The sequence below is a fragment of the Pseudorca crassidens genome, chromosome 5 (assembly GCF_039906515.1).
Source record: "Pseudorca crassidens isolate mPseCra1 chromosome 5, mPseCra1.hap1, whole genome shotgun sequence".
NCBI lineage: Eukaryota > Metazoa > Chordata > Mammalia > Artiodactyla > Delphinidae > Pseudorca > Pseudorca crassidens.
The window spans coordinates 147,506,675-147,522,062 of NC_090300.1; the positions used below are offsets into that span (position 1 = coordinate 147,506,675).

Genomic DNA, 15,388 nt, shown 5'->3' on the forward strand with positions numbered 1-15,388 from the left:
ACGTCGAGCAGTGTCCCGCTCACCACCCGTTAGAAGCCAGTAGGAACCCCCGAGAGTGACAACCAAAATGCCTCCACGCTAACCAACGTCCCCTGGGGGACGGGGCCACCCAGGTGAGGACGGACGGGGCAGGGGCAGGGTCCCCGACGGCAATCAGGACGGGCTGAGTGCACCGAGCCCGCGCGCACACTGACCAAAGCTGCCAGACACAGCCACGCCGACTGCCTGTATTCTCCAAAACCAGCCTTCCAGAAACGTCAAAATGTGGCCGCACACTGTCCACGACACAGCGTGAGGCGCAAGCCACGGCCCCCAGGGTGGACAGGCCCAGGGTGACCTGTGCGAGCGGGGCAGAGCGCACCGTGGCCCCGGGGGCCAGAGGGAGCGGTGAGGGGCCGTTGGGGCCCAGCGGGGAGATGATGACTCAGGGTCTGGAGCCTGCAGGGCGTGGCCTCGACCGCCCGGGAGCCCAGGGCCCAGGCAGAGCCCGCAAGCACACGCGGGGAGAGCCCCGGGCGGCCGCGTCACGGGGCCTGAGCGGGAGGCCGGCCTAGCCGCTTCCCCAAGAAGGAAATCCCTTCTAGGAAAGCTGGAAGGACACTCAGTCTCCCTGCGGCTGCCCTGTCCTGCCGGGCGGAGAACGCCGCCCCGACCAGCTCCAGGGGCCTCTCAGGGTCTGCAGGCTGGACCCCGGGCAGGACGGCGGAGAGGGCCCTAGGTGCACCCGTCCTGGTGTCACATCACAGTCACTGGGGACAGGCCTGCGACCACCTGACGCACCCCACCTGCTGCACTCAGGGCCCCTCGGGCTTCTTGCTCGAGGCGCCGTGAGTCACCTGCTGTCGTTCTTTGAGGAACCACACTTGTCTTCTAATGCTTTCATGCTCAAGTCTGTGTGGACCCCTCACACCTATTTAAAAGCCACGTGAGGGCTCTTGGGTACAAAGACAGACACACACAACAGAACGCTGTTGGCTGAGGTCCTGCGCTGAGCCGGCCTTGCTGAGTTTGCTGTAAGTCTGGGTCTGGGGAGCACAGGCCTCACGTGCCCGTCGGTGCTGAATGACCACAGGGCCAGGGGCAACAGACCCGTTTCCTGGGGGCGTGCCCACCAGGGTTACCTGGCAGCCACCTTTGCAGAACCTTCTGGAAACAGTGAACTGCTAGATGCAATGCAGGAATCAACATGGAAACCGCCTGGGCAGGGTCAGGGCGTCGGGCTGCCGCCTCCGTGGACTTGGCCACTGCCCCACTCCAGTCACCCGGGGGCCCAGCGGGCTCTGAGGAACCCGGCACGTGAGGTGAAGTCTCCGTCACGACCGTGCAGGTCCCCAGGGGAGGCCCGCGAGGGCCTGCAGGGGCTGCCCAGCAGGATTCGAGGGAACTGCTTCTGCGTTTGAAGAAAGGCGGCCACGCGGCCGGAAGGCCGCCCACCGTCCACTCACGGCCCCAGTTTGAAGGACTGTGACGGTCACCTGTCCATGCTGGTGTCTTCTGGAGATGTGTGTCCCAGCCCTGCCTGCCTGTCCCCCGCAGCGGAACCCCGGGCCACCACGCCCAGCTGCACCGCCCAGCACAGACCTTCTCCCAAAATTCCACTGTTTTTGTTTTTTCATTGTGTTTTTGAGGAGGGAAACCTAGCTTTTGACCAACAAATGAGGTCGGGTTTTCCTCCCAGGGAGTGTTCTGGAGGGACATGAGTTCCAGGGGTTTGTCTGGTGCCGCCCGCTCAGTGCTTCAGGACGCGTCTGCACAGACGCCGGGTCCTCAGGGCGGAGGTGGGGCAGGAGACTGACCGGCAGAGCCAGCACGTGGCCCCTGAACCTGGAGCGAACACGGCCTAGCGCAGGTCATCCTGGAAGAGAGTGGCCTCAGGAGCCCGTCCGGTCCAGGATGCTGAGAAGCGCCGCAGGCTCTCGGGGGCTGGTGGCGGAAAGGAGCCGTCACAACCCTTTTCTTGTTCTGTGTTTGGCAGCGAAGGTGGGCAGCCCACCTACTTGGGGGCACACGTAACCCCGAGGAGTTGCCGACCTTTTGAAAGGGCTGCCAGGATCAGGTCAGTGCCCGCCACGTGCTCCCTGGGGTCAGCGTGGCCCTTCCAGGGGGCGCCTGCGTGTCCCCACAAGGCCAGGTGGCCCAGTGTCCGTGCAGCCCCCAATACGGGCGCAGATGGTGTCCTCTGTCCAGCCTGCCCGGGTCAATTCTCAAGCTGCCACCCGACGTCCCCACTGGTGGCACGTCCTGGGGGAGCTCTCATCACACGTGCTCTTGGAAGGAAAGAGGAGAGGGGCATGAGCACAGAGCCGGCTCATTCTCTCTGCAAGCAGAGACTCATCTTCTCAGGAACCAGGACGGTGAAAACAGGGTTGAAAACGCCTGCAGACGGGCGCTGCATCGGACTCTCGGGTCAGCAGGCCCGGATTCTTTAGCAAGCCGTGTCCCGCATGGTCTGTAGGCAGCCTCGGGAGGGAATCTGCTGCAGCCCCAGGCAGCCGCGTGCCCCGGAATCACCTGGGTGAACAGGTGGGCGGCCACTGCCGTGTGGGTCGTGCTCACCTCGGGCCCACCCTCCTCTGACGACCCTTCTCACAGGTGGAGAAACGGGGCTCAGGGCATGGTCGTTGGCCTCAGGCGTGGAGCCCGCTGGCCTGACCACCAAGGCCTGGCAGCCCGAGGCACCTGCCAGTAGGAAACCGAAACTGAAGGCCCTGCGTGTGGCTACTTTCCCAAACTGGGGCGGGAATCACTCTGACCTTTGCTCTGGGACCGTGAGGTGCCGAACAAAGGGTCTGGACCCGCTGGAGAGGCCCCGCCCCCGAGGGGTGGGGCTGAGACGAGGGAGAGCAGGAGGACGAGCCGGGCAGCTGGGGAGGGGCAGCGGGGCTGTGGTCCCAGGCTCTCTGCGGACATGTGCGCGTGGCTGTACGTTTGGAAAATCCCAGCACAGTGTCAGCGAGAGGACGGGCTTACACGCCAAGGAAGGCCAGGGGGACAGGCCTTCGCTTGGGATTTCACCGTCTCTGAAACTGGAAACGCCTATTTCCTGGTCATCGAGTAGCACCCGTGCTGAAAGGCGGGCACAGAGAGAGTGGAGCGCCCAGCTCGCCCGAGCCCGTGGACCCACGCTTCCTCCACGGGTCTCCTTCCCTCCTGGCAAACTGACCCGTGAGCTCCAGCTCCGGCCTCGCAGCCTGGGCGCCTGTTGGGACAAACCAGAAACACTCAGGGCGGGCCATGAGGGGGCCTCTCTGAAGACCCCAGGGGCCCCGCACTCAGCAGCGCCCCACTCCACGCTCCTCTGGCTTCCTGCTCGGGCGAGGGCTCCCCAGGCCGCCCTCATTTCCAGGACGAGACTTTGTAAGAGGTCAGGGTGGGAAACGCTTCAAGGTGCTCAAGGGCCTTCAGCAGCCTGGCTGGGTCGGCAGTGGGGCCGTGGGCAGTATTTCTGGGCAGACGGCATTGGCAACCAAGTGGCAGCTCCAGGCGGCACGTAGCAACCCCTCCCGTCGGGCAGAGCTCCCACTGTGCGCAGGCTCCGCAGTCCAGCCGCGCTCGCTTCCACACCCTCCCAGGAGTCCAGGAGGAGCCCCACCTGGTTAATAAGACCTTTGGGGATGCCCGCTGACCTCCACCACCAGACCAACCTGGGGAGACTGTGCTGGCCCCTACCCGAGGGGTTCCCCCGAGGCCCCAGCCCTCAGGCCCTCTTGTGACACCTGGGTGGTCCCAGGGTCCACATTCTAGGCTCTTCTGCTCCCCACTGTGAGTTCTGCTTCTTCGTTTTACTTAGTCAAAACCCATACTTTCTGGATCTGTCTTCGAGCTTGGCCAGAACTGGTCAGACGGCCTTGAGGGACTGAAGGCAACTCGACTTCCACAGACACACCACGTCCACACTCGGAGTCCGCCGTCCCCCCCCAGACCCAGAGACCGGACTTCCCTTCTGGGGCGGAGCTGTGTCAGGATCTCGGAGGTGGAGGTCACACCAGGGGCACTGGGGCTGCTATCCTCACACACGTGAGCACTATTAAAGCATGCTTCCCGTGAGAGCGGCACCACGCAGGGCTTGGAAACATCCTGGGAAAGGCCAGCCCTCACCCCAACAAAGTAAGCGTGCGCTGTCTGCAGCGCGGGCTTCTCTGATACCTGCGTAGCTTCTGTAGGGACATCTCCGCCTGCACAGCCAGCCCGTGGCCACGGCCACGGCCACGGCCACGACTAGCACAGCAAGGACGCTGAGAACCGGCGGGTTCACCGCATCTTGGGTGTCGTCCACTGGGTCCTCTGTGATGCTGTCCTTGGTTCCCATGAACATTTCTGCAGGAAAGGAAAGTAACCCAGGACTTACAGGGTCAGGGGGAAAAGGGGGTTTCTTCATCCTGAAGGAGAGAGTGCTAAGGGAAGTATCGATCCACCAGACTTTCCCAGAGGTGTTTTGTGATTTCTAAGCTATAAAGCTGATGGAGAGAAGGCTTTCCCCCTTCAGGTGAAACTTTCTCTTTCTGGGCTGTCATTCCCCCTCACCCTACCTGTGTGACCTGTAATCCCAGCCCTTCCTAAAGGTCCACACCTGGGAATGGGCGTGGTGGGAAGCACAGTCTTCCTGGCTTTTCTTTTTTGGGGGGGGTGGGGTGGTACACGGGCCTCTCCCTGTTGTGTCCTCTCCCGTTGCGGAGCACAGGCCCCGGACGCGCAGGCCCAGCGGCCATGGCTCACGGGCCCAGCTGCTCCGCGGCATGTGGGATCCTCCCGGACCGGGGCACAAACCCGCGTCCCCTGCATCGGCAGGCAGACTCTCAACCACTGCGCCACCAGGGAAGCCCTTCCTGGCTTTTTAAAGTAAACTTAATTTAATTAATTCTTTCTAGCTTAATTGCTGGCTTTAAAAAAAATAATGGTGAAATTCACATAACATAAAATTAACCATTTTAAAAGGAACAATTCAGTGGCATCTAGTACGTTCACAAGGTCACGCAGCCAAAACCATTATCTAATTCCAGAACTTTCCACCACCACAAAAGGAAACCCCCTTCCCATCAGTGGTCACTTCCCATCCTCTCTCCCAGCCCCTGGTAAACTCTAATCTACTTTCTGTCTGTTTGGATTTGCCTATACGGGCCATTTCATACAAATGGAATCGTACACTATGTGGCCTTCTGTGTCTGGCTTCCCTCACTGAGCATCACCTGCACGGTTCCTCCACATTGCAGCATGGTCAGTGCCTCATTCCTTTTCGCGGCTGAGTAATGCTCCACTGTGTGGATGGACGCATCCCTTCGTCCATCCGTGGACACTTGGGTTGCTCCCACCTTTTGGCTATTGTGAATGAGCTGCTGTGAACACTTATGTACAAGTATTTGTTTGATTCTCGTTTCCAGCGCTCGGGGCGCACACCTAGGGGTGGAATTGCTGGGTCACAGGCTAAGTTTTTTTTTTTTTAGGCTACGGACATGCAGGCTCAGTGGCCATGGCTCACGGGCCCAGCCACTCCGCAACATGTGGGATCCTCCCGGACCGGGGCACGAACCCGTGTCCCCTGATCGGCAGGCGGACTCTCAACCACTGTGCCACCAGGGAAGCCCCACAGGCTAAGTTTTAAGGAACTAGCAGATTGCTCTTCACGGCGGCTGCACCGTTTCCCGTCCCACTGGCAGTGCATGAGGGGGCCAATCCTCCTGTCCCAGTGTCCAACCATCGTGCCCCTCCCTGGGCAGCTTGTTACAAGTGTCCCGTGTTTGCCGAAACCCGAAGGAGCCATGAGCCAGACAGTGGCTAGGCCTCCCACGCACCTTAGAACCATCTGGAAGCTTTTCAACATGTCCTGTTGCCTGGACAGCCCAGAGGTGCTGATTCAGAGGGTCTGGGCACAGGGCGGGGTGATGGGGGTTGACAGGCTTCCCAGTTGTCCCCCAGAGCAGCTGGGCCGAGACTACGACCCCAGGAGACCCTCCCATTCCCCTTCCCCTGCACCCGGCTGCCCTGCTGGGATGCAGAGGCCAGCAGAGGCCTCTGGTGCAGCCAGAAGACCATGACCGCTGAGTCCCAGGGCTGCGCCTGCATTCCAGGAAGGCGAGTGCCCGGGCGCGGGGGCTCCCGGCAGCTGGGCGGCAGGCAGGCCCCCGACACCCCCATCCTCCAGCTCTCCTGCCCCTCCTTCCCTGGCGTCTCAACGCTGCTGACAGGGACACACAGGCTGAGAGAGCCTGTGGCTTCTACGAAGGAGTCACCCGCCTGCACCCTTCCACAGGGGGCCTGGGACGGCAGCCAGGCCCAGCCGGACCCCCTGGTGGAGGAGGGGTTCTGGTTTCCCAGGGGGCACACGTCCGAAGAGCTGGGGTGGTGGCTGTGCAGGAGGCGCTTCAATCCTGATGCTGCCGCCGCCTCAGCTGCAGCTTCTGAAGCGTTACGTGACCTTTCGGAGCCTCAGTCCCTCATCTGTGAAATGGGTCCCCAAAACTGACGCCCCCCCCAGGTGCATGAGGATTAAGCGCCCCGAGCACCTGGCCGGCCCCTGCCCTCCGCCGCACGGTGATGTCTGTCCCCCCTCGCCCTGCCACCACCTCTGAAGCCGCTGCTGAGTCACCTCATAGGGGCTTGTCTCCCACCTGAGAGGATCCCCCAAGTCGCCCCTGGCCCCAGCCTTGGGTCGGGGTCAGTGCGCAGACCCCGGGACCTTACCCGTCTGGCCGCTGGTCAGGTTCTGGTGAAGAAGCACGTTCTCAATGCAGCAGCCCACGTCGACGGCGGGGCTCCGCCCGATCCGCAGGACGCTGACCACGTTGTACAGGCCCCGCGCGTTTAGGGACACGGTGCTGTTCTGCAGGGCGTCGTCCAGCAGGCTGTTGTCCGTCTTGTTGATCCAGTACACTTTGGGCCACGGGTAGCCATTCGTGGACGTGCACGTGAAGACCAGCTCCTCGTCCTGGGATGGGCCGCTGACCACCGGCATGCTGTAGTTTGCTGCAGGGGAGGGAAACGGGCTGAGGGCTGCCAGGTTCCGAAGGTCACAGAAGGGGGGGGACACAGTGCCAAGGGCCAGGGAAGCAGGGAGGCAGCCGTCGTGCCCCAGACGCCGGAGCAGGGCCGGGACCAAGGCTGTGGTCTGGGCAGCAGCACAGGCCCTGTTCTACCAGTCACGCCCCCCAACTCACCAGTAGGGGCGCTGTGAGCCGGGCAGGCAGTGACCGGCACCCACGTCCCACCCCAAGGAGGTTGGCCTCCTTTGAGTCTAGTGACACGGTCAGCTGACAAGTCACCCGTCTCTCCACCGAACAGTGCCCCGAGCAACTTGCTGGAGGCGCTTTAATTTTCTTCCTAAACTCTGATCTCATTTAGTGCCTTATACCGCTCCCTCCTAATTTCATGAAAACATCTTGTTTGGGTTGAATTGGAGAGTTTCGAGGCAAGGACAGCAAGCTTAGGAGCTCCTGTGAGGAGGGAGGCACCTCGGCTCCTGGAAAACTTTCTTACGAGCCGAACGATATTTCCACCACCTAAGCCGCACACCTGGTTTAAACAGAACCCCGCTAGAGGGATCTGGATTTCCTCTAAGGGAAGACACGGGTGAATGAGCCGCAGAAAACAGGTCTCACTGACACTTCTTCCGGGCCGTAAGGCTGGGCTGGAATCAACTCGGCAGCTCCGCCGTCTTACCTGCCACGTTTAGCGTGACCGTGACTTCCAAAATCTTTTCTAATTCTAAGGATTTCCGAAACACCAGGCAGTTGAACTTCTGCTCGTCCTGGGGAGTGACATTGTGCAGGTGCAGAGAGAAGTCGCCCTGCTTCATGCCGTCCAGGGACAGCCGGGCCCGGTCTTTGTAGTGGTTGTTAACGTGGCCCGCAGAGCTGTTTCCCGAGAGGTAGTAAGTCACCACAGAGTTGGTGTTCTGTTTGCCCGGCACACTGATTTGCCAGTAAACATAAAGGTCATTTAAATCGAAGGTGTTTCCTTCGGGGTAAGTGCAGCTGAGCCAGACATCACTGCCCACCATCGCTCTGATTGCTTCTTCTTGAATCTCTGCAAACATCCAAAGAGAACAGAATTCATCTTCCGCGCTCGACGCGTAACTCTGAACTCACCCTTTGGAGGGACGGGGGAGCTTCTGGGTTGCAAGACTCAAACCCCAATTCTGACTCATTTCAGTAGGAAAGGAATGTATTAGTAATAATACAATAAACAATAATACAGTAAACAATAGTTTAAAAATTCGGACACGGGCGGTAAGCTGCTCTGATACATCACCAGGGTCGGTTTCCAGTCATCATGCCGGGAGCCAGCCAGGACTCCTCCCTGTTTTTACTACTTCTTGGGAGTTTACAATGAATTCAGAATAAGAAGATGTTTTTTAAAAACTCAGACATTTGAAAAGAAAACATCAGCTTCTCAACAACATCATTATAGTAGTGTTTGCAACTCCATCAGAGAAGGCCCGGCGAGGTTCTGTGGTCTGTTACAACGGCTCAAATGCCAGCAGGGAAAGTGGCCGTGTGCCCTGACCCGCCGCCCTGTGGGCTGGAAGGCCAGGCAAGGCCTCAGTCTCCGCTGCGCTGCCATATCCCCGTTCTGCACTCTTCTGGAAGCTGGTGGCTTTGGGGAGCAAAGGGGTCACGGGAAACAGGAAGCCCAGCTCCCAGCTCCTCTGGAAAGCGGAGGTTCTGAAACACTTGGGGGGAACTGCGCTCTGCCTGTCCCAAACACAACACGAAAGGAGAACCACGGGGTCTGGCCGAGCCCTCCCCTTTGTGGCTCTCAATGCCACACACTACCCTGGGCTTGGGGGCCCCGTTTTCTCACAAGGGCCCCTGGAAAAGCAAGCAGGGCTGTGGGGAGGACCCCACTGACACCTGTACTCCGCGGTCCTCACTGCTCAGAGCTGAAGGGCTTGGAAGGCTCCAGCAAGAGCACCGTCTGCACTTACCAGCTCGCAGGCCACAGAGTAGCAGCAGCAGTAGTCCAGGGCTGGGAAAAAACAACCAGAAAAGGGTGAGTCCCGCTCTCCCCAGTGGGGTCAGGAGCCGGTCACACCCACCATCCCAGTGGGAATACACCCCAGCCAGGCCAGCAGCCCAGGCCACCCGGGCAGCCAGGGATTCAAGGAGCGGACGCAGCACCAACTCCTCCCTGCCCAGCAGGCAAGCCCCAAGGGGCTGGCAGCCCCTGCACGGGACCAGCTCCCACGTTAATAAAACGCCCCTCAAAGCAATTATGAGGGTGTGATAAAGGGTATCGAGAGGAATCATCAGCCCCCTGGTGGCCTGGTTTTGCACGGATGGAGTCTAAGAAATTGTATAAAATTGGATAAAAACCCACTTTCGGGGTATTTGAAGTTTGAGAGACAGAGAAGATGTAAGATGCCCCTCCCCCTGCCAGGGTCGGGTGAGCCCCAGGACGACCTTCTGAAGGAACGTGATCAATCTGAAACCAGATCTGCTGGCTCCACTGGAGCTGGTGCACAGCTCAGCCCTGGGGGCCGGCACACCCCTCTCATGACTCCCAGGCTCCTGGCGCGTTCAGCCTGGGAGCCTCTGTACCCCGCATGCCTCAGCGGTGGCCCCTGCCTCACCTGTCACCACTCTGCCCGCGCCCCAGCCCACTCCTCGTTGGGTCAGAAAGCACAGACGGGGCCCCCCGTTCAGGGGTGTGGGTGGCTGGTGGCTGTGACATGGAAATATTTTTACTTTCCGTTCTTGAGGGAATAGTCTTTCCCTGTATTTCCAACTGGGGAGACTGGGTGGTGGGTCCCTGGGGTGGGTGGGTTTCTGGGCTGTGCGTGTGGGACACCTGGGGATGGGGTACCTCACCAGCTCATCAAGGGAAACACAGGCTGCCGATGCTAAGACTGCCCTGAAGGGGGTATTTTGGCAGAAAGTTGTTGCCTCCCCCTCAGCTGGCAAGAGACCAGGAGTGACCAGCTGGCCGGCACCTTCCCCAGTTTGCCTTTGCTGATGCAGGAGGGGGAAAACCCAGGCGTGCGGGGGGCACGTCACCAGTTGGTGGGCACCAGACGGCATTCGAGGTAAATAAGAGCGACCTTGGCACAGCAAACTCACACCCTTCTTTCCTCTGGGCCACCGCCGGGGGCGGGGAGGGGAGGGGGGGGAAGTGAGAGTGGGTCGCTATGTCTTCTCTCCCAGCTTTTCCTCTTTCCCTCCCTCGGCAGGGACCCCGCCCCGGGTACACCCGCGTACTGCCAGCGTCCCGCGCCGCCGGGAGGACAACGCCGGCAGGTAACCACGCCTCCCGCGGCCCCGCGCGGTGCCGCCCCGCTCCCGGAGCCCGAGGCCTCCGCTGTGCCGCCAGGCTCGGTTCCCCGCGCCCAGAGGGCGCGTCCGCGCACACGCTCACCTCCTCTGCCGCATGGTGGGGGCGGAGACCCCGGGCCACGGGGGAACTCGGACGGCGGGAGATCTCGGAGTACTAGAGACCTCGGGCCGCGGAAGCCGTCGGGCCGCGGGAGAGCTCCGAGCACGAGCACAAGCGACCTCGGGTCGCGGGAGCCCTCGGAGCGCCCAGCACTCGCTGCGCTCCCGCCGCGCCTCGGAGGCTCTGGGCGCTGAGCTGGTCGCCGGCTCAGCGCCCTCCCGATCCGGCCCCGCCCCTGGTCCCACCCCCGGCCCGGTCCCTCCCACGGCCTTGGCCACGGGCAGGCGCGAGGGAACGGAAGCTTGGACAGTCACTCCCGAAAGTTCAGCCCTTCCCAGGAGAGGGCGTAAGTCGGGCCCCGCGGGTTGTAGGATGGGGCTCCAGGTCCACCGGGCCTTGAGCCTGGGCGCAGTAGGTATCCCGGCAAGTCGGCGGCAGGGAAGGTCCGGTGGAGGAGGGCGGCCGAGCGCGCTGCTGGAGGGCTTGCCCAGCTGGAGGGGCCGTGGGAGGCTCAGTGCTGCCCTGGAGTCGCGCAGAACGTCCGCGCCCCCAAGCGCCCCGGCTCCGCCTGCGCTTGTCCCCCGCCCCAGCGGCCTGAGAGCCGGCGGGGCGCGGCGGGCTGAGAGTCAGGCTCCCGCCCTCCCTCCCGCTCTTGGGACGCAGCCAGGACCTCCAGCGCTTGGTGAAGTCAGAGCCCCAGGACCGTTTAGGGATGAATGAATAAGTGGCAGGAAGGAGGGAGGGAAGGCAGGCCGGCAGGCTCCATCTTCCAGTCCAGCCCTAGTCTCCCCCGAGCCCGCGTTGCTGCCGCGTCCTTTGTCAGTCCTGGGCCACCTGCCGCGGCATATTTGCCTATTAAAGGCTCTGAAAAGCCCACCGCGTGGAAACCAGTTCGTCTTTGCTCCTCCAAGCGTGTGGGACTTCTCACTCTTTTTTTTTTTTTTTTCTGGTCTGGGAAAGGCGGCGCGGAGCCCCGGAGCTGGGGGCAAACGCCGCGTTTCCTTCTTGCCCAGCCCACCCAGTCCACAAGGCCTCCTCTCTTTAGGCCCAGCTGCGTCCTCCTCCCGCACCAGCCAGGTGGGTGCCGGCCAGGCGAGTGGGTGGAGCCGTGAGGCAAGAGACCGTCCAGCCCCCGGAAGGGCCTGGGCCCCCAGGCACCCACCTCAGGCCTGGAGGCGCCTGTTGGGTGGAGGCATGAGGGGTGTGTCCTGCGGCCCACGCTGATGGGGGTGCTGAGACCAGCCTTTGGGGCGCAGGACAGGCAGGGTGTAAAGTGAGGGCAGAGCCCACGGGGCTCCTCTGGCCCCAGCCACCTGCATGCTGTCATTCTTATAACAAAGATTTAGTGCCCACCTACCACACGCGGCCTATGTGAGTGCTAAAGAGAAAAGCTTAAAATAAGAGAATCTGCGCCTGGTGGAAGTTAACATTCCTGTGGCGACAAGAGCAAACAAGACAAGGAAGCAGGGCTTCCCTGGTGGCGCAGTGGTTGCGAGTCTGCCTGCCGATGCAGGGGACACGGGTTCGTGCCCCGGTCCGGGAAGATCCCACATGCCGCGGAGCGGCTGGGCCCGTGAGCCATGGCCGCTGAGCCTGCGCGTCCGGAGCCTGTGCTCCGCAACGGGAGAGGCCACAGCAGTGAGAGGCCCGCGTACCGCAAAAAAAAAAAAAGAGACAAGGAAGCAAAAGAGCTGGGCTGGGAGATGGGGATGCTGCCAAGGAGGGGGATGGGGGCTGCAGGTGGCCAGGGAGGGAGGTGGGCCTGCGGTCCTAAAGCGCAGGGGCTTCACCTGACCTCCCAGGTCAGGCTGCAGGTTGGGGCGGGGGATTTACAGAGGCCAGGCAGGGTCTATCCTCCCTTTGGGGGCAGGGGGAGGAGAAGGGACAGGGGTCCCGGCCAGGACTCCCGTTCAAGTGTCCAGTGAGGGCACAGACAGCCTGAACTTGGGTGGGGGGGCATCAGGAAGGGGTTGAAAGATGGAGGCCAGGAGGAAAAGTAAGATCTGGCCAGGAGAACCGGGCGTGGGTATAAATCAGATCAGAGATGGGGTCTCAGGACGCTGCCCATCCCCAGAGCCAGAAAACCAATGCCGTGTCTAGAGCAGATGCAGCGGGGACCTTGGTGGGGGGGCGGTCACCGTGTCAGGCCCAGCAGGGCCGGAGGGGGCACGATATCGGTGGCCTTAGATCCCCTCCCGCGGGGTTGGCAGCAGCTGGCAGAGGAGGGCCGACCCAGCATCACCCGCGGGTGAGGAGAAAGGGACAAGGGACCGGCTGGGTCCGACACCTCCCGCCTTCCTGGGTCCAGTCCCGCCCCCACCAAGACCCCCCCACAACTCGCAGTGCTGCGGAGTGGAAGGGGTGGACCCCACACACAACCTCGGGTCCTGGGGGACGGAGAGGCCCCCTCGGTTAAAACCTCCCTCGCAGTGTCGGCTCACGTGGAGCGGGGAAGGAAAGGTGCGCAGTCGGCGTCCCGGGCCGCAGCCCTACCGTGCAGCGGGGGCACAGCCCCAGGGCAGCGGGGCAGGGAGCGCGGTGGGCTTCCGGAGGCGAACGCCGCGGCGCGGCCGGCTGCTGTGGGGAAGGGGTCAGGCTTGGCTTCCGGGGCAGCCCTCCTCCCCGGACCCCGGAGGGCCAAGTGCTGCTGCCAGGCCCACCCAAGAGTGGGCACCCTGGGCCCAAGGAGCGCGCTGCCTGTTGAGCGGGCAGGCAAGCGGTAGGGAGTGCAGTGGGGCTGGAAGGGGACGTCCGAGCAGGACGGGGCGGGAGCGGGGGAGGGACACCCCGGGAGCGGGCAGAAGACCAGCCCCAGGCCCCTGAGACCGTAACCCCTCTGTGCCTGTGTTTCCGCATTTGCGAAGTGGCGGTAGCGACAACGTCTTCCTCGTAACGCAGCTAAGTAGGTTCGTGGTTCCTGTGAGTGAGCACACGTAAGGCGTCCGCACCGATGCTGGCACGTGGCTTATAGACAGAGGATTTCAAGACGAACGAGCACAGAGGACGGCCCTCGGGAGACTTCCTGCGGGTGAGCTGAGGTTTTCCTCTCTTGCCTTCACCCGTGACCGTTTCTCAGGCAGCGAGGCGGGTGTGTGTGTTGGGGGTGCCGGAGAGAGAAGCCCACCCGGAAGGCTATCTGGGCCAACCTGGGAACCAAGCCGGAGTTGCTGCTGTGCTGAAGGTTCAAGGCTCTGGGTGCAGACACAGAAGCAAGACCCCACTACCTCAAACTCGGGGCTCAGAACAACAGAAATGCACCGTCTCAAGTTCTGGAGGCGGGATGCCTGAACCAGCGCTTCTCCGGGGGGCTGGAGGTGAGGGTCCTTCCCGACTCTTCCGCCCCGGGTGCCCCAGGCGCCCGCTGTCTTGCAGCTGCGTCTCTGCCCCCACGGCAATGGCCTTCTCTATATGGGGTCAGGTCTCCTCTGCCACCCCTGGCGAGGGCCTTGGGGCTCCCACGTGATCCAGCACAGTCTCCCCATTTCCATCTCATCACAGCAGCCAAGCCCGCTTTTGCCCATAAGGTGACATTCACAGGTTCTGGGGTTTAGGACAGGAACATCTTTCTGGGGTCGTTATTCAGATGACCACAGGGGGTCACAAGGGGCCTCTGTGGGTGGGATTAAATACTTAGAGGCAGAATCTCAAGGTGTTATAAGGCTGCTTGGAGGGGCTCTGGGCCCCGCCTGGGAGCAGGCTGGCACGGAGCTGACGCCAGCAGACCGGGCCCCCCGGCGCCGGCTGCCTCGGGTGGAAGCAGCTGTTCCCAGCCCTGTCCCGTCAACCGCCGACACGAGTGCCCGTCTCTGTGGTCGGTTTGGGCCCAGGGCTTGGCCTCCCTGGAGGGTCTCATCTGTGCTCAGATGCTCCTGTCCCCACTGGCCCTCCGTGTTTTCTGGGGCTGCCATGACCTTGGTTTCATTACAGACCTTTAGCCCTTGGACAGGAGACCCGTGACATCACAGCCCAGTATCGTCCCCCTGCTAGCCTGGAGGGAAGGTCTTCATGAAGATGAAGATGTTTCTATCGGCCAGGGCTCTGTGTGTGTGTGTGTGTGTGTGTGTGTGTGGGTGTGTGTGTGAGAGAGAGAGGGAGAGAGGGAGAGAGAGAGAGACAGGAAGAGAGACAGTTTGTTCAAGGAACTGGCTCACGTAATTATGGAGGCCTGATAAACCCAAAACCTTCGGGGTGAGCTGGCCGGCTGGAGGCCCGGGAAGAGCCGTGCTCAGAGAGAATTCCTTCTCGCTCAGGGCAGATTAGGCCTTTGAAGGCTCGGGACTGTCTCAGTCCGACGCGGCCACTATAATGAAATTCCACACACTAGGCAGCTTGTAAACAACAGAAACGTCCTGCTCGAAGTTCTGGAGGCTGGAAGTGGCAGGTCAGGTACTGGCAGGGTCGGGTGAGGGCCCCTTGCACGGTCACACGCTTCTCGTGTGTCCACACGTGGGCAGGGGTGAGGGAGCTCGCTGGGGCCTCTTTTGTAAGGGCACTAATCCCAGTTTGGAGTCACCTCTCAAAGGCCCAACCTCCTAATACGATCACCTTGGAGCTTAGCTTAGGTTAGCATCAACCGATGAGTTCAGACACAGCACCCACCCGCCCTGTGGAGGGTAACCTGCTTTACTCAAAGCCCACTGATTTAAGTATCAATGTAATCCAAAACGCCCTTCACAGAAACCTCCAGGATAATGTTTGAACAAAGGTCTGGCCACCGTGGCTCAGCCAAGTCAACACATAAAATTAACCATCACAGCTTCGCTTCTATTTCAAGATACTTTTAAAACACCCTTCAGGGCTTCCCTGGTGGCGCAGTGGTTGGGAGTCCGCCTGCCGATGCAGGGGACAAGGGTTCGTGCCCCGGTCCGGGAAGATCCCACATGCTGCGGAGCGGCTGGGCCCGTGAGCCATGGCCGCTGAGCCTGCGCGTCCGGAGCCTGTGCTCCAGAACGGGAGAAGCCACAGCAGTGAGAGGCCCGCGTACCGCAAAAGAAAAAAAAAAAAAAAAAAAAAAACACCCTTC

General features: G+C 61.5%; 1 protein-coding gene across 7 annotated transcripts; it reads right to left on the bottom strand.

Annotated features, from left to right (window-relative positions):
- Window positions 1-213: 213 nt before the first annotated feature.
- Window positions 214-10,591, bottom strand: ICOSLG (inducible T cell costimulator ligand). Of its 7 annotated transcripts, XM_067739631.1 has the most exons (7): window positions 10,348-10,484; window positions 8,921-8,961; window positions 7,654-8,019; window positions 6,679-6,960; window positions 4,147-4,317; window positions 3,164-3,199; window positions 214-2,267 (listed from the first exon to the last, which is right to left on the bottom strand). In XM_067739631.1, exons 1-7 carry the CDS (start codon window positions 10,359-10,361, stop codon window positions 2,257-2,259), a joined length of 921 nt encoding a protein of 306 aa, XP_067595732.1. In that variant the 5' UTR covers window positions 10,362-10,484; the 3' UTR covers window positions 214-2,256. The 7 variants fall into 7 exon arrangements, 5 of the variants coding, with proteins under 5 accessions (XP_067595732.1, XP_067595733.1, XP_067595731.1 ...); XM_067739632.1 differs by lacking the exon at window positions 3,164-3,199; XM_067739630.1 differs by having other exon boundaries at window positions 214-3,199.
- Between the last annotated feature and the right edge of the window lie 4,797 nt (window positions 10,592-15,388).

What these genes read in the sequence shown, in the direction of transcription:
- ICOSLG (XM_067739630.1), bottom strand. An exon ending in GGTCACGCTAAACGTGGCAG is followed by an intron (nt 6,961 to 7,653) that starts GTAAGACGGCGG and finishes CCTCCCCTGCAG; the next exon opens with CAAACTACAGCATGCCGGTG. An exon ending in TCCCTACAGAAGCTACGCAG is followed by an intron (nt 3,200 to 4,146) that starts GTATCAGAGAAG and finishes TTGTCCCAACAG; the next exon opens with GCGCCCAGGCTGCGAGGCCG.